This window comes from Podarcis muralis, chromosome 10 (genome assembly GCF_964188315.1).
Source record: "Podarcis muralis chromosome 10, rPodMur119.hap1.1, whole genome shotgun sequence".
In the NCBI taxonomy this organism is placed as follows: domain Eukaryota; kingdom Metazoa; phylum Chordata; class Lepidosauria; order Squamata; family Lacertidae; genus Podarcis; species Podarcis muralis.
The window spans coordinates 43,028,883-43,052,798 of record NC_135664.1 but is presented as its reverse complement, the minus strand read 5'-3'; the positions used below and the strand labels follow the sequence as shown (position 1 = coordinate 43,052,798).

The 23,916-nt window shown below is 40.1% G+C and overlaps 1 protein-coding gene across 10 annotated transcripts in view; it reads right to left on the bottom strand.

Moving 5' to 3' along the window:
- The window catches only part of NR1H4 (nuclear receptor subfamily 1 group H member 4), a 32,291-nt gene that overhangs the window by 2,051 nt on the left and 6,324 nt on the right, over nucleotides 1-23,916 (bottom strand). For 5 of the 10 annotated variants that reach the window (XM_028745819.2, XM_028745821.2, XM_077934866.1 and 2 more), the window contains 6 exons: nucleotides 20,322-20,684; nucleotides 18,327-18,467; nucleotides 12,135-12,268; nucleotides 10,829-10,927; nucleotides 9,896-9,995; nucleotides 8,420-8,566 (listed from right to left, as the gene is read on the bottom strand). In XM_028745819.2, coding sequence (XP_028601652.2) covers nucleotides 8,420-8,566; nucleotides 9,896-9,995; nucleotides 10,829-10,927; nucleotides 12,135-12,268; nucleotides 18,327-18,467; nucleotides 20,322-20,684 — 984 coding nt within the window. Of the gene's footprint in view, nucleotides 1-8,419; nucleotides 8,567-9,895; nucleotides 9,996-10,828; nucleotides 10,928-12,134; nucleotides 12,269-18,326; nucleotides 18,468-20,321; nucleotides 20,685-22,016; nucleotides 22,079-23,244; nucleotides 23,708-23,916 lie in introns of those variants that run through there. The other 5 variants (XM_028745829.2, XM_077934870.1, XM_028745826.2 and 2 more) reach the window with 4 other exon arrangements.

Sequence of the window (23,916 nt, the reverse complement as noted above, 5' to 3'; positions counted from 1 at the left end):
TGCCACCGCAAAGAAGTCTCCCAAGGCTATCTTTGATTCCTTAGCTGAGAGAAACTTGCATTCACAATGGTCAGAGACAATGTAAACTGTATCCCAACAACACCTGGAGAGCCATAAGTCCCTCACTCTGTTCTGATTTACTGGTGCTGGAGTTAGACCTTCTGGCAAGGGTATCAGTAGTGAGCTGATTCTTTCGCCTGCAGAGTTAAGCATCTTAGGGCCTCTGGCTGCAAAACATCAGATTGTGAGTTTAGGTTCTAATACTTACATGCAGCTCCCCAGTGCATTTGGTACCGTAAATTTTAAGAATGGAAAGAATCAGGCAGGAACATACAGATGCAATAAGCATCTACTTAAGAGCTTGGGAAAGGAATACTTTAAAGTAGGGAGAAATTTGGTTTGGTTTGCAAAATGCAACATTATTTTGAAGTTCACACTTCTTCAATTTTTGCAACTGTGCTCCACGTTGCATCAAAATCAACTGACTTGCGTTCATGGTAGCTGCTATGGATTTTGTTATGTACTGAAGTTCTCACCCTGGGCCAGCAGGGGGATACTGTAGATAGTTTTCACTCAGGTCCACGTCAGTTATTTTAGGCAGGAAACCCTGGGTTGTTGTTGCTACAATGTTGACAGCCGGCTGCCTATAAAAGCAGGCCGGCTGAGCTGTTTGCTGTTCAGTTCTGTTCCAACTTACAAAATAAAGAGCTGCTTTGGAGAAATCGCTGTGTCGTCTGCCATGTCTACCCACTATTCTACAGATTTCAATGTGACTGAAACTGACTATATCTGTATTGGGGCCAAGATGGGGAGAATTTTGTTTCCGAAGCACATCAAGTTTCAAGTATGTGGTGATTTTCCAATTCATTTCAAGTCCAAAATAGATGCATTTTCTAATCATGAGTAATGTGCAGATATAGTCCTAAAACTGAAAGGCTTATAAAGGAAGAGATCATATTTCATTTTAAGCGTCAATGAGGCCCATGACAATAAGGGGCCTCATAGGGCCTGTGTACGCCTTGGCAGTAACTATTAATCATTATCCTTATCAAGTGGAAAGGAGAATAAAGAGAGAAACAGAGTAAAGCACAAACACAACATTAGAATTATGTTGCAATCCAACGTAATAGAAACTCAGCATGATTCAACACCCAAATTAAGCAACAGCCTGAAACCTAAGGAAGAACACACAGTGGGAAAATTTGTATGTATCAGGTGTATACACACACACACACACACACACACAGAGAGAGAGAGAGAGAGAGAGAGAGAGAGAGAGAGAGAGAGAGAGAGAGAGAGAGAGAGAGAGAGCTATTCATCTTTATTCACAGACCTGTTCTGCTTTCATTGTACAGTACTCGTCTGCATACCCTTTTTAAGCCACAAGAGGGGGCTATTTGCCTTTGTAACCAGCTACTCCACTGCCTATTCTGTGAGTCTCATAAATAGAGGGGAAATACGTTTGGATAATTTGGTTGCTTGAGAGTTCATTTTCCTCATCTCAGTGGACTCAGGTTGCAAAATTGAAAGCTCAAGCCACTATCTGTTAATATGTTTCTCCTGTTCCTGTCATTATAATATCATGCCCAGAAAACATCAGTTTATTATTGTAACGAGTTTATTTGAGTGTCTGATGATTGAGAGCTGTACTCTTACTGAAAGAGGGACTTTGTTAGGGCCTCGTAAAAGGTCTAGGAACACCTGATGGCACAGCAGTTTTAAAGATAAGTGAGTGTGGATCACTTCCCTGACTGAGAGAACACGGGAGGCTTCATGTACAAGCAGAGTATAAGTACAGTAGGCCCACAACTTAATGCAGGGGTTGGTGTGCAAGGGCAAAATCACACAGTCAGGAAGACACACACACACACAAACATGGAACCATCCCGTGTGATGATTTTGCCTATGCACACCAGCTCCTACATTTGCAGAGCCTGGGAAGTGTGGTGGAGGGCTTAAAAACTCCCATTCACAGCAAGAAAACCTAGCACAGAAAGAACTTTTTAAGCCTTCCACCTTGCCTCTGAGAAGGTCATCCGAGATCTTGTGGGGCCTTCAGGAGATCTTGGATAACACTTTCTGACTTATACCCTGACCCTGCTGGCTCTTCATATTTCCCTGCCACTCATACAAAGCTGCCATTGCATAAGTAAATCAGAGGGAAGCTGTGGGTCTACTGTATAGAAAATGGCTATTTGGTTTTTTTAAAAAAGGATGGCTTTTTCTTCTTTATTGTAGCAGAGAAATATACCACGTAAAGACAAATTTTTCTGCTTCAGTTTGTTTCCAAAAGCATCGCACACAAACCACTTAAAACAATATACTAGGATTTAAGACCCATTGGGACTTTCTCCCACATTGTGAATGAATTATATAGAATCCAAATGGTAGAGTTGGAAGGGACCGTAAGGGTCATCTAATTCAATCCCCCGCAATGCGGGAATCTTTTGCCCAATGTGGGGCTCAAACCCACACCCCTGAGGTTAACTAGGCATATGGATCTGCTCAAATCACTAGTCTGCACCATGAGCTTTGTGAATTTTCTCGCTTAGCTCACGCAGCATGCACAAGATGGCAGTTTGTCCTCCTGGTGGCCAATTCACATGATGGTTGTGTTATGTGCACCCCTTCTGTCCATGAAGGGGTAAAGAGAAGAGTGGAAGGGCTGAAAACCTTGTCCAAGGTGGGACTATAAGCCGAGTCTGAGTACTAGTCCACATGGCACCTGCCTTTTGATACCTGTCTCTTCTATGCCTCACCAACATGCAGCACCACTATCCAAATGGCTTTGATACATTACTTGGAAAATTCCTGCACCAGAGCTGGAGCTGGTGAGGAAACTGTATCTCCCCATGTCAGGACTCTTGTGGTGCTATGAGGTGGGAAGGTGAAACACTATACGGAGGCTGTTGCAGGTGATGTGTACACCCTCTAAAAAACTTGCTTCAACAGAAACAAGTGGCTGGACTGGGGTGTACTACCTGTTGTGCTACTGCAGATTAAAAAACAGCCACCCGGTATGTTATTGTGCTATTGTAAGCACTGGCAGAAATATTTTTAATCTGAGCTGGCTTAAATCTGAATACTCTTGCCTTGATTCACTATATGCTGCCACTGTAAAATCAGTGCCTGTTTGTTCTGTTTCACAACTCTTCATATCTCTCTGATTATGAAGGACCATGTCCTGTTCCCTGCTCATTATTTCGTCTGGCTGCCTTTAGATGCATATGATCTAAAGAGACGACATGGATCTCACAAATCCATTCAATAATCGGATCAATAAATATATCGCTAAATGTATATAATTTTATTTCCTCTCCCAGACCTTGTGAAGAGCCTATCAGCGGTAGGCTCTTGCTACTCATTTTGTATCTTTTGCTATATTTTGAATGGACTTGGTCTTATGCTCCTTAGCCAAACAAGCCCTCGTCCTGTAGGATCTGTTCCCTTCCTATACAGCAGGGGTAGTAGACAGTCTGTGCCCTAGACTGTCTACTACAATCCCCAGCCTGCTTTCACTTGGATGGGGAAACCTGGAAGGGAAAGAGAAAACGGGGTAGAAGCCAGATGGAAGGAGAAGCAGGGGAAAGCCCTCTGCAATGGGCTAGTCCAGGTCTCTGACAAGAGCAATCTCTTGTTCCCCTGGTGACTCACATGGCGGGCAGGGAGGGAAAGAGAGAATGAGGTGGCAGGGAGGGAAAGAAAAGGGTAGCAGAGAGAGGGTGTATCTCTGCACACTTTGCTTTGGCCACTGCAAGCCCATTGCCAGCTCTGGACCTGCCCACTTCACTCCACAGCCCTCAAAAGAAAACAAAACAAAAAAAAAAGGTTCTCCCCCATGCGTAAAATAGTGCATGCAACGTAGTCAGGGAAATCTGTACTACTCCAAGTAATATATATGATTTCCATGATTATGCCCAATGAAAATACTGTCTCAGTGTTACCGTAGCGTCAGGTCTTAAATGAATGGTAGATTAAATTTTTATTTCTTCTATGGTACAAGTCAAATTTTATCTCCGCTTTCAGGCTTATGCTCTTTATTATACATGCTATTTTAATTTCCCTTCTTGGAGTAATAAGTTTTAGATTTATGTACTTGAAGACGGGGTGCTTATTATAGCTGGATGTTTAAATTAAAAGAAAAGAAGAAAAACAGCTGTGAGGAAGAATGTTTCGTACTAATTAATTATGACTAAGACTATTGTTAATATGGATGAAGAGATCTTTCATCTGGATAGGTTTGAAGCTGCCGGTGGATATTAAATCAAGGAATAAATGAGCTCTTGTTTTACTGGGAAATAAACATGTTAATTACTCATTATATTATAGTTAATTTCACAGTATTCATCTAACCAAAGTCGTTTCCCAATCCAAAGCCCTTCATTAGAAAATTTACTTCAGTTTTATTTAAATGTTATCGTGAGAAATATGTTTTTAAAAATCCTTATAAATCTTGCCCAAAGCTCTGCCAAGCTTTCACTGACTGCTCAGGCAATGAGCCAAACTTTCCCCTTGGTCCTGATCAGCCCCGCAGCACATGTTTGACCCAGAGTCACATTCAGCATAAAACAAAATGATTCCTAAGCGACAGGTTCCAACACTTCTCAAGGCTACAGCTCTTCATCAGGAAACATTTGTTTTGAAATTTCTTTACATTCTACAAAGAGTAGCCTTATACAGTGGAACCTTGGTTTTCGAACGTAATCTGTTCTGGAAGACCGTTCGACTTCCAAAACGTTCGAAAACCGAAAATTGAAAGCTTAAGCCTCAATACAATAGGGAAACTCAAAACGGAAGCTGCGTTTAAAAACCAGAGCAGTTACTTCAAAGTTTTCAGGAGCCGAAACATATGACAATTGAGGTGTTCGACGACCAAGGTTCCAGGCCGATTCAAGATGCCAGTGCCTGTTTTGAAGACCTATGTGACTTGGGTTCCAAGCTACTGAAGGCAGGTGCGCCCTCCCATATTCTCCTGCCAGTGCATGAAACGCTTCTCCAGCTGAGACGCTTGATGACATGGGTTCTGCTTGTACAAAAGAGAAGGCCTTTTTGTGTGGCAGCATCTCAACTTCGGCAGATCCTTTCAACAGCGGCTCAACTAGGGCTCACATAATATTTTTGGTGCTAGGTTCTGAATGTTAAAGCCCACACTGCTTGGGACATGGGTATTTAAGTGGCTGTTTGTTCCCATATGAAACTGATGCTGCTTTGTCAGCACCATCTATTTACTCAGTCTCTCTGAGTACGCCCCCTCCCCCCGCACCAGAGTTTCAGTAGGCAGTGATAAGAGAGAAATCTTTTGTGTAAGAGAACCATGCCCCCCCCCCAAAAAAAACCCTCCATCAGGGCTGTCTACACAGGTGCCCCATTTGATTAGTTTTAGGTGCCAAACTAAGATTTTCATATTTACCCAGGTTTTTTGCAATCAAAACATTTTGGGTTGGATCCAGACCTAGTCATCCTTAGTGGACCCACTCAAATCCATGGGTTTACTTTTAAGTATTTCCCAGTCTGGATCCAATCCTACATACTGTCTCATCTGGAACGGGTTTTTTAATTTCTGTGTTTTTATGACTCTTGCTGCTATTTTGATATGCATTTTACTATAGTTTTTCTTTACTGAACTCTTGTAATTTGTAATGGTAAGGCACAATGAAATATGTCATATATTAAAAAAATGCAATCCCCTGCATGCGTGTTAGATTGTTTCCAGAATATATGCTTTGAAAAAGCTTTGATTTTTTAAAAATTCTTTGCTTTTTTTGCTTCTAGAATATGTGCAAAGTGATAACACAGAGTTATTAAAAAAATAAAATTGGAATTAAACCACTGATATAGTAAATATCTCCCTCTCACACACACAAAAAGATGATCTAGTCTGTTTTTCTAATTCTAGTGAAAATAGATACAAGTTTTTATTGGTGAAAATAAACACATGCTGTAATTAGGTAACAAGAGTTGCTAGCGTAGGTGAGAGTCTTGATGTTAGATAGAAATATATTTTCCTAACAGTTTATGCAAAGGAACTCAGGGCTGTAGACAAGATAGCATTATATCTCACAAGCTATTAAGCCAGTAGCCTTGCATTAATAACAACAAAAACAGAAGCAGTGTAGGCATAAATGTGCAGAAAGGTTATCATTACTCTGCAACCATTCCAGTTTATCTATCACACACAAAATTGTCATGCAAAACAGTTGCGACGGGAGGGAGAAGAGTGCAAATGTTGAGAAATGGCAGAAGCTTCAGAGTCAGCGCTGTGGCAGGTGACAAAACAGCAAACAGCTCTGTGATTCTGAAGCATTTTCATATTTTCAGCTTTTGTAGCTGCATTTCTCAAAGCCTGACAATAAGACCGAGCCGACAGCTTGACACTCATATTCACATAAAAACCATCTTAACACAAACCAGTGAAGTATCCCTGTACATTTTTCCTTCAAAGTTTGGAAACGATTCATTTTAAATTGAAAGTATATTCTACAGTTATAGTATTTATGATTAGCATGAGCTCTTGCTAATAGATGGGGAACAGTCTGTTAAAGGTAAGGCGTATTGAACCTCTAGTCATTCTTGGATATATATCTGTCATGAATTGCAACTGTTTTGTTTTGTTTGGGTATTTTCAATCCTAGAGACCAAGTTTCCCAGGTAGACAGTGCCTGCCACCTGTTGAACATCTATTATCACAAAAAGACACATCACAAAAGGACTAGGGAGGGGGAGGGAAGAGGAAAACAGGCAAAATTAGATATACGATATCTTTATTGTCATTGTCCCATACAGAACAATGAAATTGTTAGGCCCCAATTGCTTATTTTTTAAAAATATAAAAACCAGCTTGGGGTGGGGGTGGAAAAGGTTGCTCACTGTTTAAAAACAGGCCACCAAATGAGAGCTGGTTCAAACATAAGATGCCTACATAATCACAGTTGCCCTGCAGAGTCTGCATGCTTCCTCTTGTTCAAAGATGGCCTGATAAGGACCAGAAAGGACCAGAGCCATTTAGCCAGAAAACAGCTGTCACTCATTATATTCTGAAGTACACAAAAAAGCAAACAATTTGGAAATGTAGGCTACTGCATACAGACTGAACTCACTGTATGTAGCTTGTGCACTGTTACTTTTTACCTGCAAGCATCTCCCCCTCCTCAAGAACCATGATCCAATCAGTTATACCCCTGATCCAGTTAGAGGATTTAGGAGACATCTCCAGAAGCAAGAGATAGACCACAAAGAATAGGTTATCAGATGTCCTTAAAGCTGTGCTTAGAAACATTTTGGAGAGAAATATCTCTCTTTCTACAGATAAGCTATATAGGTCAGCCCAATGACAGGCAGCATGTCAATTCAGGCTGAGAAAATACAGCAGTCAAAATACATCAAAATAATTCTTTTTCAGTGTATTGACTGTAACATGTTAGAAAGGGCAGCAGCTGAAAAACCCTCTAGAGACATAACAAAGCATACAGTGGAATTCTCTGCATATTTACTCAGAAGTAGACCTCATTGTGTCCAAGGGGACTGAATTCTAGGTGGGTGTGCATAGGACTGCAGCATTATGCCTGGTCCTAGTGGGGTTTGGTGGGATGGGAGACAGCAGCCAAGGAAGAGCAATTTTATCTTTGAAATCATGGTAGCAAAACAGGCAGCATATATGGGAGTGTGACTATCTGACCGACACACCTTAACACCTTATTACCCTCTCATTTATATATTAAAAGATGAAGTCTTTTGCGTGTGTGTACCTAGTAATGATGCCATTACAGTGCAAGGGTTGGTGTGTTGAGGTTGGACATGAGTTTAAATCCCAACCCTGCTGTGACGTTTACTGGGTGGCCTTGAGAAAGTCAGTAACTCTGTGTTGAGTTGCTGCAGAATTGTTAGAATTAAAATGTGTTTTGGGTACAGAAGCACACTGTAAAACAATCCGCACGTAGCATTAAACTCAAAATCTAACCATTCTTTTAGAGCCAAATATATAATGAATGTATTTACCCATCCACTGTAACTCAGTGCAATTTATTCCAAATGAACCCTTTTACCTTACTAATCTAGGCTTCCCCTCCCAAAGGTACACATTAGCAATGGTAGACCTTGTACTGTCTTTTTACATAGTAATAACTGAAATGGGTGAGATGGTTTTATTGGAATGAATGTGCAAGAAGTACATTTCATTGCCCTAATTTGTTTATGCATATCCTTGAACAAATATAGTTGGTTACAAAGAAACGGTTTTATTCTTGGGGCTTATATTTTTAGGATTAAACATTTACTTGATAACCTTTGGACTCAAAGCTGACTAAGTAAGCTTGCTACTCAACACTGAGGTGTGTAACATTCGCAAAATGGGTGCTTTTTTTTTTTGCCTGGCATTTCAAGGACTGGTGTAGTCCTTTTGCTATCCATCAGAGGCACCTACCACTGTTACGAATTCTTTCTTCCAGGAGGTCGGCATGTCCTACAGGAAGTTTCCTGTTGAAGATCTCAGCTGACCGAAGGAACATGGCTTCTACTGCTGAACCCTTCAGCAAAGCAATCTGATCCTCATGGTCCAGGGTCTGAAAACCTGGAATTAAAGTGCGTGACAATATCAAGCCAGTAGCCAGCATCTTTCTGCCAGCAAAGAATATTGTGCAGGGTGGCGGCACCTAAAGATGGTCGGCACGTCTGCAGATTTGGCACAAGACCAGCTGACTATCTAATTACGGACAGTTGTGTTTGAAGAGTGTATTCTGTTTTCTTTCTCAAGCCACCAGGCAAGAATCCATCCAAGTTTCTCACACGTGCACATGCTTGTAATCTTGTTTAAGATTGCAAGGGTGATTACTTTCAACTTGATTAGCATATTATAAATTAAATTCTTGCTTCAGCTAAAGGAGAGCTGGTTGCATTATCCTCATTCAGGACTCAATTGAGTAGTTCTGAGCGCTTTCATTTGGCCACTGGCCTCGTTTCCCTCACTACCACCCTCACCCCCGGTTTTGTTTATATTACAAAAAGGAACTGGGGTTACGAAAAGGGATTTTAATAGAACAATGAAAATATAAAGCAGCATGTAGATGAGAGAACAAACATGCACAGTACTATCAGTATATTTCTTTACTAATTATTTTGAAAGGAAGCATGATTGCCTTCAGCCAGCTGACATGGATCCCCAAAAGATACAGAGGTCTGTGAATGTGTCCTATTTTTTCCAAGCCAGGCAGAGGTATCAAAATAAAATAGAAGCATGTCAGCAGCAGACATTGAGCTGGGCTACCTAAAGCCAACTCATGTAAACATGGGTCAGTCAGCTTATCCAAAGGTCAGTGATGATGGAAGTTGTAGTCCAACAACATCTGGGGACTCAGGCCTGAAGAACACTGCGCCAAATGAAAGAGTACCAATACCTATCCAGTCCACTTGTACTGAGAGATCCATATGGAACCAAATGGTGGGCAATGGTGGCTTAACAATAGGAATCTAGCAAAGGTGGCTTTTGAGGTTTATGGGCACAAACAAGTTGAAGGATATCACAAAACTATTTGTTAACAAGGGAGAAACAAAAAACAGACTGTACATTGCTGGGGCAAATACCTGTGCTCATGTACATTGCAAAGGAGTAGTGCAATGAATGTTGATGGTGAATTTATGGTAAAATGGAATTAATGTTGATAGAGCATTTGATCTTAAGTAAAATTGAATTAATGGTGATAGAACATTTGATCGTAAACTGCTCAAGTTTCTAAATTTTGAGGATAGTTTCCAGTTTTTGATTAAGTTTGGAGGTAGTTCCCTCCCCCCTTTTTTTCGGTGTGAATAAAACAAGTACACCAACACAGACATACAGCAGTGAAGCTGTCTAACCAAAACACAGAGAGGAAGTGTTAGGCCAAATGTATTTAACATATTATACCTGGTAATCTTTTGGTGAATTCCACAAGGACCTGTACATGACTGGTGGCCATTTCCGTTAAGATAAGAAAATTTTCTTCAGCGCTGAATTCCTCTTGCAACTGAGCATTAAAATGGAATTATGTTGTTATTAATAATAATAGTACTAGTAATAGTAATAGCTTTATTTGTGATATGGTGCGTAAAAAGACTTTAGAATTGGGTGGCTCCTTTCAGCTGAATGACTCAAGATAATATGGGTTATGAAAGGTTGAGAAAACTGATTATGCTAGACTGACAGCATTTAACAAGTGTTTTTTTAAAGTTCTTTTTAAAGGAGCTGGAGGTCAAGTGTTGCTGCGCAAGGTGAAGAAGAATAGCAGGCTTGCTTTCTATGGGTGGAGTGTGATGGCTCTTTCCACATCATACTACGTAGAGCAAATGCACCTCCTGTAAATTCATGTACCAACTCAGGACCACGTGGAGAAAGAAGCAAAAGAAGCTGAACGTGGTGGAGCCCGAAACACCCTTGAATCCAGAGGAGAAGTGAAAACCATGAAGGGGGAGCTAGGGAAAAGAGTAGATTTGGTTGACCTATTCCTTTCTCCTCCCTACTTGTCCTGTATTTGCTGTTCAATGGCAGCGGCCTCTGTATGCTGCTGTCACCATTAGGCTGCATTTGCTGAATGGCAGGTGAAAGGAAGCGGGGAAGTGAGAGATGAAGTGGCCCGTCTTTTCATCTCCCACCTGCATGCATTTGTTTACCTGCATACAGAACTTCCACACTCAGCGCTCTGTATTTGGAGAGCAGGTTTGTGCCCAATATCTATTAATCCTTACTATTTTACAAGGGGAGACGATTTCTAGAACTGCTAGAATTTAAACTGGAAATGCTTCAAGCAATTATTGGATTCTGAAATGCTTATGTATCTATCATATTAAATGGGATACTTACAAGCTTTTTAGACACTTCGGGAGGGATTCGCTGTTTATTATATGAATCCATGATATAGTGAAGAAGATTCTGCTGTTCTGGGGTTAGTTCTACTTTCTCCTATACTGGCAATAAGAAACCATAAGCATCAGTAGCTGGATAAGATTCCCTGCCTCATATTTTAAACTGTACTGTACAGATTTGAGCCTCTTGGTGCCAAGAACAGAAGCAGCTATTCCTAAATTATATATGAATGTAATTGCATTCTTAAATTATATATGCATGTAAACCTGAATATGATACAGATGCATTTTTCAGGAGATTCATACACTTGAGATGACAATTGTCTTTCCGAAACCAGCACTACATATTCTATTCATTGATATAGGGGAAGGGGATCCCATTATAGCCATAGTAAGACACCTTCCACCAATAAATGAATACTTCAGGTGGACCACACCTACTGCTACATCACTGTCATGGCCTTCGACTGAGAAGTATTAGAGACCGGTGTCTCCAGCAGCAGAAGCTCAGAGAAGGAGTCAAACCCACTTCCCATCCTTCTAAAGCATGACCTTCCCATCCTTCTAAAGCATGACCTTGGACCCTGAATCCCTTGCACTAAAACTTTGATAAGTACTACTGCCCACAAACTCTGAGAAGGTAAGCAGGAAGGCCCTGGAAAATGTTCCCCATTCAAGTAGGTCACTGAATTATACTCCCAAGAAGAAGCCAGCAACTGGAAAACTATATATGTTCCCTAAAGCACTAGAGCTTGCAGAAATACTCTCTTGGCTAGGCTATAAAACCCTGGTAGTTGCTGAGGTAGCTGACCAAAAGATTTATGAGCCAATACTTGTAGAACTGTAGACTGAAACTTCCCTGATCCAGCTAACCAGCTGACTCTCTGTCCTCTTGCCTGAGCTGTCCCCTCTCTGGGATGGCAATGGTTTAGGACAATCACAAACCACAACATGAAACTGATGGAATATACTTAAAGAACATCTGACCATTAACAAGGCTTTTGGGGCACAATCGCGCAAATTAAATGCAAGCAATGCACTTTGCAAAGTATGAAAATAAGCCACAGCGGTACATCTTGCAATGCTTCTCCAGTGTGATCTTTAAGGCTGAACACAGAGACCAAATCTTTAATGTCAAATAGCATATTTAACTATCTGCATAAATAAATAAATAATTAACAAACTCAGTGACTGATGTATAAAAAAAATCAGGAAGTTACTAATAGGTAATTATTCTCATGCAATCTTCTATGCTTATTAGTTGTAGCCAACTACACAACAATATGTTACAATAATTTTATTACCTTGTAGAGTTTGGTTGTAGATGACATTTGCTTCAGGTCAGGTCCCTCAGTATCTTCACCAGTTGTCTGATCTACAGGCTGTGATATATTTTTCCTAAGCCGTTTCGACTTGCACTGTATTTCTGTTAACAAACCTGAAACATTGTGCATAAAGAATATATACATCAGACATTTCAACATGTGTATGAGCCACATTACACATAAACATTGGTCCACATGTGTTTAATATATTCTTTGAGCATTCATTCATTTTACTAGCTCAGGCTTGCATTACAACTACGCACAATCTCTCCTAGATAGTGATAGTCTAGCTATCCATGCTCTGGTCACCTCTTAGACTACTGAGATGTGTTGTTCACGGGACTGCCCTTCAAGACAGTTAAGACATCACAGCTAGTACAAAAGACATATGCAAGGCTTTTAAATGAAACAGCTTGCTGGGAACATACCTCGGTGGTATTAAAATAACTTCATTTGCTGTCAGTTTAATTCTGAGACCAATTCAAGCTGCAAATGCTGACCTTTTAAAGCCCTAAACAGCTTAGATTCCAAGTACTGAAAGGAATGCCTGTCAATCTGCCTGGAAGCTACATGCGTTTCTTCCCTGCTATTAGAAGTGAGGCAGGAGATGATCAGGCAAATGGTACTTTTGATTGTTCTAGCTTGTGGGATGCCTTTCCAGAGAGGCCTATCTGGTGACACCTGTAACTAGCCTTTTGATGACATGCAAACCCATTTTTATTCTCCCTGCCCTTTGTATCTCAGTCTACTGTTTCAATCAGTGTTTTGTTCTTTTGTTCTTATGCTGATTGTATTTTAGGTTTTTATTTTATGAGGTTTTTTAAAAGGGTAGTATATAAAATTGCCTAAATAAATTAAAGCATTAAACTGTGTATGTATAGTGAACTGTCTTTCAACACTCTTAGGTACAGATTAAATATGAGGACGAGGAGCAATATCTGTAGGGGACCATTTTTGATTGGATTAAAAAAGGGGACTATGGTTTAAGTTCTACATTTGCGAAGGTACCTCAGAGACTGCCTGAACTCTTAGATTCCAGCTCAATCGCTGAGATCATTTGCAGAAGTTTTCTTAGTTGTTCCCCAAGCTGGCGAGGCTCATTTGAAAACAACATGAAATCAAGCCTTTAGTGTAATTGGCCCATGTTCATACTAAGCGTCTTCTGCTTCAACTTTTAAAAGCCTTCTGAAAACTTTCCCATTCCATCTGGCTTTGCAGGAAATTAAGAATACATATTTTCATAACAGTTAGCTCATTTTTATTTTAACTTTTTAATATGGTTTTTATTGTATTGTTTTTATGTACAATTGTTGTAAACTACTCTGATTGTTTATGAATAGCGGTATATGTGTATATGTGTGTGTATGTGGTGTTTAATTCTCTCTTTCGTATTAATAGAGCACAAAAAATTGGTAGGAGTAGGAGGAGATAATCTGCATTTCACGTATGGAACTATCACTGTTTACCAACCTTTCTTCTGGTTGGTAATTGTTTCAGCTGAAATAATCACTCCGTATCTGCTCTACTTACTTAAAAATATTGGCATTCAGATTTAAAGAATAAAACACACAGCCTCCCAAATTGTGATTCGAGGACCCGATCCCCGCTTGGGGAATAAAGACACGTGGACACAGTATGTAAGGTTAATGTTTTATTCTTTGAATCTGAATGCCAATATTTTTAAGTAAGTAGAGCAGATACGGAGTGATTATTTCAGCTGAAACAATTACTAACCAGAAGAAAGGTTGGTAAACAGTGTTAGTTCCATACGTGAAATGCAGATTATCTCCATGCATCCAGATGATCATGTGAGTCAAGGTTGGCTGTCCCCACAGACTGGACAAGGGAACATCCACAGACACAGTTAATATATGACAATATGTTTTTTACTGTTCAGAAATAATAAATGGTATGAAAGGCTATGATTTATTTAATATGGAATATTGCATCTTTTGCTACATTGTGTTAATAAGATCTACCTTAACTTCAGATGACATCCTACCACTACACAGAAGCAGGCAAATATTAATCCAAAGGCAGAATCATCATAACAATTTAAATTAAAGTAGTTTTTTTAAAAAACAGGGTCACCTTAGTTCCCTACTTTTGAGGCTAGAGAACGGGAAAATAGCCTCTTTCAGTGACTAGATATTGTTAAGGAAGATATCAATGAAAATACCTAATTCAGTGGTGAATGCTTTTAATATCCTGTATATTATAAAGTTATGCATCATAGAAAGCAAGCTTCCTCTATCACTGAAAGAAGAGGAAATTTAAAGGATTAAAATATCTTGAAGGAGCAAAATAGTATTTATGATAATGACGCAAGCACTAGATTTGACATTGAGTTTCATCGTTTCACTACTGGCTGTATGATGTGTGGAGTTTTTCACCATCTTTAACCCGTCCAAGCTGTTCCTATATGTCTATCACATGCCTCTGGAATGGTTTAGATAAAACATTGGAATGTTTTAGAAGCAAGTTATATCTCAAAACACATGCCACACGCAAACACTGGAACCTCAGCACATTGTGTTTATGCGGGTTTGTTTGTTTGATGTGCATCTTTCTCCTTCCATATACTATAGTGACACGTAGTAACGCATGGTGAACAAACTCTTATCTGTTATATTAAAATGTGTATGCTACCGTATAGGTGCCATTTATGGCTGTTTAATAAAATATATAAAACAGTGGACAAAAATCATATGTAAATAATAATAATAATTAATAATAGCAGTTAAGAAAACACCTAAGACTGAAGCAAACCCATTTTACCCACCAAAAGCCCAACAGATTTTGTGTAGTGCCTAAAGGATAGCAATAAAGTTGTCAAGAGGATCTCACTTCAAAACCAGAGCCATAATTGGGCTACAGGAGCAAGGGGAGTCTCTCCCAGAGCCACCTTCCTGGCCTCCACAGGTTACTAAGAGAAGGCCTTCTAAGACAATCTTGTATTTTTTGTAATGCAAGGATGGAGAAACTGCAGCCCTCCAGATGGGAGTTGGAGTCCAACAATATATGGAGAGATGTAGGTTCCCTATTCCTTCTGTAGTGTGCAAAGTGGATTTGAGAGAAGATCGTTTTCAAATTCTGCTTCTTTGAATTAGGTATACAGCTTTGGATTAAAAACTGTATTTTACATACATAGAATGACATTATTATACATTGAGTTGTCTGTGATACATGACTAATCAGGAGCACACAAGTAAAACCATAAACATTGCTAAGATTACTTCATCTCTCTCACTTTTTGCAATATAGCAAAAGTGCAGCACTGTCGTCTGAGTCAATGAAGCAAAGTCCAAGGTGATGTTAATTTCAAATAAAACATTTCACTTGAAGTCAATTGACAAATAGGAATTTAAAGATTAAACACTCTGGCAGACCTTGAATTAAATATATCTCTACTACCACTCCTTATTTCAGGGTTGTTAGGCAAGCAGTTTGCAAAATGTCCTCATTGCTGTACTTCACAAGAAGATGCTTATGTTTAAGTTATGAGTTATTTGAGCCTCATCGTAATGAAGTACAGGTTTCCATTGCAGAGGATGATTCAGGTGGCAGCACCTATTGTTGGTCTTTGTTTCACACAAGACAATCTTAGAAAACGATCAGCTGCTTTAAAAGTTTCCATTTCCAGTATCCTTGGTCCGTATTGTTTACAATGGCCCATTTTTCCCAGTTTATTCTATTATTAGTCATCACAACAATATGGTAGTCCTCCCTCCCAGCTCCATCTCTCTAAAACAGATAAAGCTGGTTCTGGATTCAGCACTGTGGGGTTTTATTTTTATGCAACACCTACAGATTCACTAAGTGTTCCTATCACATTGGCAGCACTTTTGTTTGTGTGTTTTATGCATTGGGTGGAAATAGGGCATCTCTCAAGATCTCTGTGGTTTGTTAAATTTGCAGAATGGAAGATTAATTATATTATAATTCTTGCATGAATTCCAAACGCTGACAGAGGCTGTTGTTTTCCACAAAGCCTAACAGTTAATATAGCATCTCATGATCAGATTGGAGGATAGAAGTATATTAAAAACTCAGAGTAGATTAATTTCCTGTAGGGACCTAAATTGGTTTGACACTACAGTTGTGCCAAGATGATTGGAGCTATCAATAGGGAACACAAAATGCAGCCTTAATCCCATCCTTGCATTTTTGCAAAAGGCAACATGGTGAAGTTTTAACTGAAGTATAGCTATAGCTCTCATGCCACAGTTAAACTAATATGGAGAGTCTAAAGGACCAAACTACATATTATGTGGGAGACCTGCAGCTGCACATCCAACTTTTTTCTCCTTTGCTGAGTTACAGTTAGAGGACAACTTGTCTCCATATTCCTCCTCCTCATCCCATCTACTCCACCAAGGAGCAAACAGATCTTGGGGGGGGGGCACCTATTTAGATCATGAAAATGCTTAAATGTCAGCATTTCAATATTGCAGAAACTTAACAAAGGCCAAAGCATTTATTAGAGCAGGGGCTGCCAACATTTTTGGACCAATGGGCACATTCAGAATTTTCAGAAAGTGCAATGGGCAGCCGTCAGAGAATGTCTGCTGTGGGAATGTGGCAGAATACAAAAATGACTGGCGCATCTAGAAGAAAAGAAAAAGCCAGGAGCGCAACATGGTGCAGCCATGCCCCACCCAATCAGAAAAAAAATCCACCTACATCAGCCACCACCATGCTCACTCACAAAGAGACTCTTCGAACACTACTTCTGTTGAGAACAGATGGGAGGCCAGGTGTCCAATCTTGGCATTCAATAAAATGTTAGCATGTTGAACGGGGCATGGTCAACGTAGGAAAGGCTTAGGGAGTGCAAATAGGAACTGATCAGGAAGAGAAAACAGTCTCTTGTTCATTGCTGAGTTTTGAAGAGATATTTACTGAGACCTGAGGATCCCTTTACTAGAGGCTTCCAGTCAGATTATCAAATTAGCCAGTCCTTAACAAACACTGAGGTCCAGCGTCGAGAGCCTTCTGGCGGTTCCCTGACTTCAAGAAGCAAAGTTACAGGAAACTAAGCAGATGGCCTTCTCGGTAGTGGCTCCCACCCTGTGGAATGCCCTCTCATCAGATGTCAAAGGAATAAACAACTATCTGACGTTTAGAAGACATCTGAAGGCTTCTAAAGTTTAGGGAAGTTTTTTAATGACTGATGTTTTAATGTATTTTTAATCTCCTGTTGGAAGACACCCAGAGTGGCAGGGGAAACCCAGCCAGATGGGCTGGGTATAAGTAATATAAGATGGTGGCGGCGGTAGTGCAGATGTAAGTCCCAAAAACAGTCCTTAGGAAAATAAAGACCAGGGTGCCCCTTTTGCTCCAAAAGCAGTTGACTGCAACAAAACATGTCTCTCTCACATCAGTCTCTACAGCCACAGCAGGTGCTGCAACCTTCCAACAGTTTGACTTCACCCCTGAAGGCCCACTCCTCCATTGTCCCCTGAGACAGACGGATACCAAGAAGTTGACTACAGTTCAAAGTATTTCAGCCAATCCTGCTATTTCCTATTATAGTATCCATTTTCCTTAAGTGCAGCTGTCAGTACCTATGTCCCTTTTCAGGCCTCATGATGTGCTATGCTCACTTAAAGAAGCTTCTGTAATATGCTCCTCAATAAATGCTGGCTTCTGTCTCTGTTTTCTATATTATTTAGATATTGCTACCATATTACTCAGTTTTACTTCTCATATACGCAGTCCCCTTTGAAGAGAGACTGTAGCTCACCAGTAGAGTACCGGTACCTGGCGTCTGCAGGTAGGGAAGTCTGAAATCCTGGAGCACTGCTGTCATCCAGGGTCAGCAGTGCTGAGTTAAATGGGCCAATGATCTGACTTGGGCTTATGTTCAACTGTCCCATTTTTAGAAAAGACTGAATGGAATTGTTCACTTCACTAAATAAATCACATAGATTTTGCTTTCCCAGTTTGCCAAATTGTTTTTATTGCACTCTCTGAGGTCCCTGAGAGAGCACCTTCAGCTCTATGCAACCATAACCTGAAGACTATCTTGGGTTTTACTACCCTTTCCGCAGCTCCTACAAAATGGGAATGCAAACTACACAGGGTGAGGCCCAAGCTTACTCACACTCAGAGGAGACACAATTGAATCAAGGGACACTGATTATGCAATGCAAATATATTTATACATACACTCCGCCAGCATTCCTACTTCCTTGCACTTCTGAAGACGGCACTTCTGACACTTTCTCCTCATATACATGTCCATCTCACAGTTCCCTCCATTTTTGCACTTGTATATAGCATTTTTGGTGATACTTCTTCTGAAGAAGCCTAGGGAAAGAACAATACATGCAAAATAGGATCTCAATATGAAACTAGTTTCTGTTTTAAAAGAATGAATTTATTAGTATCAACTCTTCAGTAACGCAAATACCTTTTAACCCAGTAGAACATATGTTCTGCTTTAATGGATATTTATTTCTGTCCCTTATGATAAAGAGATGTAGCTGAACTTATATTCCCATTATCCAGGTACCTGGAGGCCTGGATCATGATGTGTGTGCAACAGAAATATATGTAAAAGCCTAGAAATCAGGAATCTGTTTATAAAAGGGATCAGTAAGTTCAGTGCTCTTTCTCCCAAGTAGGCAATTTGGTGCTTCCTAAAAGCAGGGCAGGATGAAGTCACTTGGCCCCAGCATCCTATTATTGGAAGTGCATTGTCTTCTGCGTGCACAAAAGGATTTCAGTTTCCTCTCCATCCTTTTCATACACACACACACACCATGTGTCCCCAATGGTTGGGGGACTTTCCAGAGCAGTTGGGTGGGGGGACAAGGGGAAGTCCTGTTGCATAAGAAGCCAACTCATACAACACTGGATATCACTCCTTTGTAAAACAGAAATATACCACCTCTAAAGTGTATCTAGTTTATAATTCCCAGCTTAGACATGCCTCTCAGTAACCAGCCACCATTTTTATTGCAGAATAATAAAACTGCTTCTTTTATTTAAAAAGAAACAAAACAAAAACCTTGCACTTCACTGTCCATTTGACGTTGCATCTAAAATGTCTTGTGTACAGTCTCCATTGAAATATATTTGACTGACACTGACCACTTTTGAAATGCAAATTATGTGGTGCTTTCACTCAGAGCCACATAGTTGCTGTTTCATAATTCCCTAGAGTTTAGTATATTTCCATACGGAGATTAAGGAAGGGAAAGGTTAGATTCAAAGCTGAGTTCTTCAGTGCCTTTTGAAAACATTTTCCTACTTTTAAAATAAATCATAATCTGCTGTTTTTATCTTAAACAGATTTTTAAAATCCATGTTTTATCAAAAATTCATCATCAATGCAAAAATGGTACCTGCACACATTATTATTAGCAGCAAACAGGTTGATTTTATTAAGAGTTGATTGGATAAAGAGGTATCTTACATTCTATTGAGGTGAGAAATAAAATACAATCCCATAGAATATCTGTCTTACTGAAAACATTTGGTGATGCAAGTGCAGTTAGCATTTATACACCAATTTATTTCAGATATGTAATGGTATCTCACTAGAAGTTTATAAGATATCCCACTGAAAAAAGTCCTGCTAACCACTATACTTTATCATCTGGTTTATTAAGCAAGGCTCCCCTAAATCTCCTAGGAACCACGTGCATATTTGTCTCTCAGTTTGGAATACTGTGTCACATGCAATTCCATTTGTAATAGATTACTATGAGCTACCTCAAGCAATGATGCTCTGCGCACACATAGATCTCTGTGAACAAAGGAACGGGCAGGCCAGTCCACTCACTTCACTGACATTATTGGGGCGGCCATTCCAGGCAAGGAACTCCACCAACATTGGCAAGGGAATGCATTAGAAATCCAAGTGATTACAAGATCAAAATGTCTGCACTGAGGAAAGGGAAGCTTTCAACCAGCCTAACTTGCCATAGGGTGCATTCACTTCAATGTGTAGTCAGTCCTTGCCTCACTTGCTAATCCTTTGCTAAATAACAAACGGCTCCACCACATAGTCCCTGCCTTCATTCACAAACTCTTCTTCTGATCAATAAAAGCAAACAGAACTTCCTATTCAGACCAATTAAACTACTTTGGGCCAATTACACGGTCACACAAAAATAACCTATCTTGTTCTACTTGCAATGATTTTGTTCATCCCACCTTTGCATCCTTCACAAGTCAGGGCATTATAATGGTACCCCGATGCCTTGTCACCACAGACCACGCACAACTCCTCTCCTTTCGTTCTCCCCCCTGAAGGACCCATTCGAGTCTTCTTGGCTACAGGTGTTCCCTCGAGGTCTGGCTCCTTTAGGGGAAAGTTATCAGAGGGTAGTTTTCTGAACTCATACATTACAGGCGAATACCATTCTTCAGGCTGTTGGGGATAGAAGCCAAAGCTGGAGTAATAAGGTGGCGAAGAAACGGGAGGCTGCACTGGAGAAAAGTGCACAGCGTTGTACTGTGAATAGGGTGACACATCGGAATCTTGCACTGGGGAAGTCATTGGTTCGGGAAGTAAACCTAGAAAACAACACAAAAGAACATTTTCTTTTATAAGGAACTTACTTCAACAGCTCTGTTCCCTAAAAAGAAACCCATAATCGCATTATGTTCATTATAATTTATTTTTATTCTTTTGCTGCTTCCTCCTCAACCTGTATTTATGTTCAGCCAATGTGAATGAGATAAACAGCTTCCATGAATGGGTCCATGGCTGTGTACACACCACACATTTAAAGCACATCCCATCCCCAAAGGAATCGTGGGAACTGTAGCCTGTTAAGGGTGTAGTTATGTAGGAGGAAACTACAATTCCCATTATTCTTTGCAGAGGAATGTGCTTTAAACATATGAGTGTATCTTTAAGCAATCCATTTCCTGTACTTCCTGGATGTCTCTCTCAATTAGCCAAGTTCTAAGCTATAATAGGACGCGGGTGGCGCTGTGGGTAAAACCTCAGTGCCTAGGACTTGCCGATCGCATGGTCGGCGGTTCGAATCCCCGCGGCGGGGTGAGCTCCCGTCTTTTGGTCCCAGCTCCTGCCCACCTAGAAGTTCGAAAGCACCCCTAAGTGCAAGTAGATAAATAGGTACCGCTTTATAGCGGGAAGGTAAACGGCATTTCCGTGTGCTGCGCTGGTGCTGGCTCGCCAGAGCAGCTTCGTCACGCTGGCCACGTGACCCGGAAATGTCTGCAGACAGCGCTGGCTCCCGGCCTCTTAAGTGAGATGAGTGCACAACCCTAGAGTCGGACACGACTGGCCCGTACGGGCAGGGGTACCTTTACCTTTACCTTAAGCTATAATAAAGGTTTCTGTTCTGTTAAGACTTTGGCTTTTCCACCTGATTCTTAAGATAGGCTGGATATACACTGATCTGTAAAAACACTATTAAAGCCTATTAAAAACATTAGATAGTTCTCAGTGCAATTTCCTATTGCCAACAGATCGCTGCTCTGCAGCACTCTCTGGTGTCACATTTTTATAATGAATTTTTAACGTTATAACCGACCAGTGTAGACTCACCAGGAGCCAAAGCTACAGCATTCTGACATATAAACAAAAATATTATACTTTCAGTACTTTCGCATAAACTAACATTTATGAAATCTGCTGATCTGAGTTGATCAAATGTGGGTTGACATGCAAATAATTTTTTGAACCATTTATTCACAAGCAGTTCAAAATCAATATACATTTTTCAGAAGGATTGTCATGTGTTTTGGTCCTAAGACTCAAAACCTAAAAGGCAGTTAAAATAAAATTCTGGCATGATGCATTAAATTTCATTCACAACAGCAGGCATGCTGTGACACAACAACTAAGTTCATTGGGCAATGCTGTATCTTCCCCACCTTTTCCGCTCATGCATGCTTCTGTTCGTCCATGATTCCCCCATGAAAATGGCAGGAAAGATCTGTAGGCCAAATTTAGTCATTTTACTCTCATTATTTTCTGGGTTAATGGGGCTGTAAACAGATTTTTTCTGCAAGTAACTGACAAGGAAACGAACACTTCCACTAGATTTCCAGTACATAGTGGCTTGTACATCATGTGAAAGCTCAAATATAGTGCAGAAATCCACAGAATAAAATGCAATGTGAATGCAGCCAGAACTGGAAGGTACCTCAGATCACTTAGACCAACCCATGCTTACAGAAGTGCATACACACACATAGATACAATTCTTTATAAAACACCCAGTAACAGTATCCTCAGGGCAACTTACAAAAAGTGTAAAAACAAAGTAAAAATGCATACAGTTTAATCTGATTTTATTGTTCTGAAAGCCACCTTGGGGTCCTTCTAGATAACAATGTGGGATATAAATATTTAAAAATAAATACAAATTATGGAGCGGAAAATTGTCAGGAAATAAATACATTCCACTTACACATCCTCTGTACACACAAGCAAAAAAAAAAAAAGGTTCTATGGTAGGGGCCGGCAAAGGCAGAGTAAGCTTTACAAATGATCCACAGGCCAAAATCTAGCTAGCAATTGCTGCTAGTTCCTGGTATTAATTAAAGGAATGCTGAACTAATCCTACAACAGACTTCTTGCATTCTTAAGCAAGGGTGCATATATTTACCACATGGAGAACTGCTAGCTAAATTCATTCATGGTAGTCTATCAAAAGAACAGAGCAAAAGAAACCAAAATAACCTATGTGAGGAAATAACATGCAGGGCAAGGAAAGTACGTAACAAACTAAAGCAAAATGCGCTGTGCAAGTGAGTTAGTTTCGTTACATGACATAAAGATATCAGCTTCCTGAAAGCAACGGGAAACTTATACGGAGTCAGACTCTTGGTCTACCCACCTCAGTCTTATCTACAATGACTGACAGCTGCTCTCTAGGAAATCTGACAAGTGCCCGCCCCCCATTCCTACTTGGAGATGACAGGGATTGAACCTGATATATTTCTAAGCAAAGCAGATGCTGTAGAATTTCTAAAATGTTGGGTGTTTCAGGTAACAAAGGTCAGTTTCTAGATACTGATTTATGTATAGCAAAAACGATGTTATCTAGTACAGTATTTAGAACCACAAACTACAAAGTCAGCTAGAAAAGCATCCTACCTTGAGGGGCTGTTAATCTGACCATTTAAAAGACAAATCTAGTTCCTTCATCCAGTATGGCTCTCTCCCGCTTCCTTAACTTCCCAATACTTTACTCACAAGTGAAAATAAAAACTTCCTCTAAGACCAGCCAAGGAAACACTAGGCCAGAGGTTATGTAGTTTACTGATTAACTTTATTATGAGGAGCCAGCTTGAAAAAGTCTGAGAAAATTGCTATATAACATTTCCAGCATAATTTGTTAAAATCTGGAAAAGTTGATTTCAGAACATCAAAAAGAGTGTGGATAATCCCATTAACTTGTACAACCATTCAGATTCACTTACTGGATTTTTTTAAAAAATTAAGATTACGGTAAATATATGTTGCATTACTTTATGCAACACCTGTCTTACTGAAACAGCAGTTGGGTATTGTATAATTCACAATGGCAAGCCTATGTCAGCTCTTTATCCCCACCACTGAGGCCAGGGCACCTGAAACTGGAAGGAGGGCAATGCCATCAGCTCCCCTCCCCTACACACACACACACACACACACACACACACACACACACATATACCTGTAGGGATTCTGACCGCTATCTAGCCAGTTGCCTGCAAAAAATAACTAATGGACATATAACTTATGTTCTGCTCCTTTATTTAGTGTAGAGGGAATGTTGGGGGATTG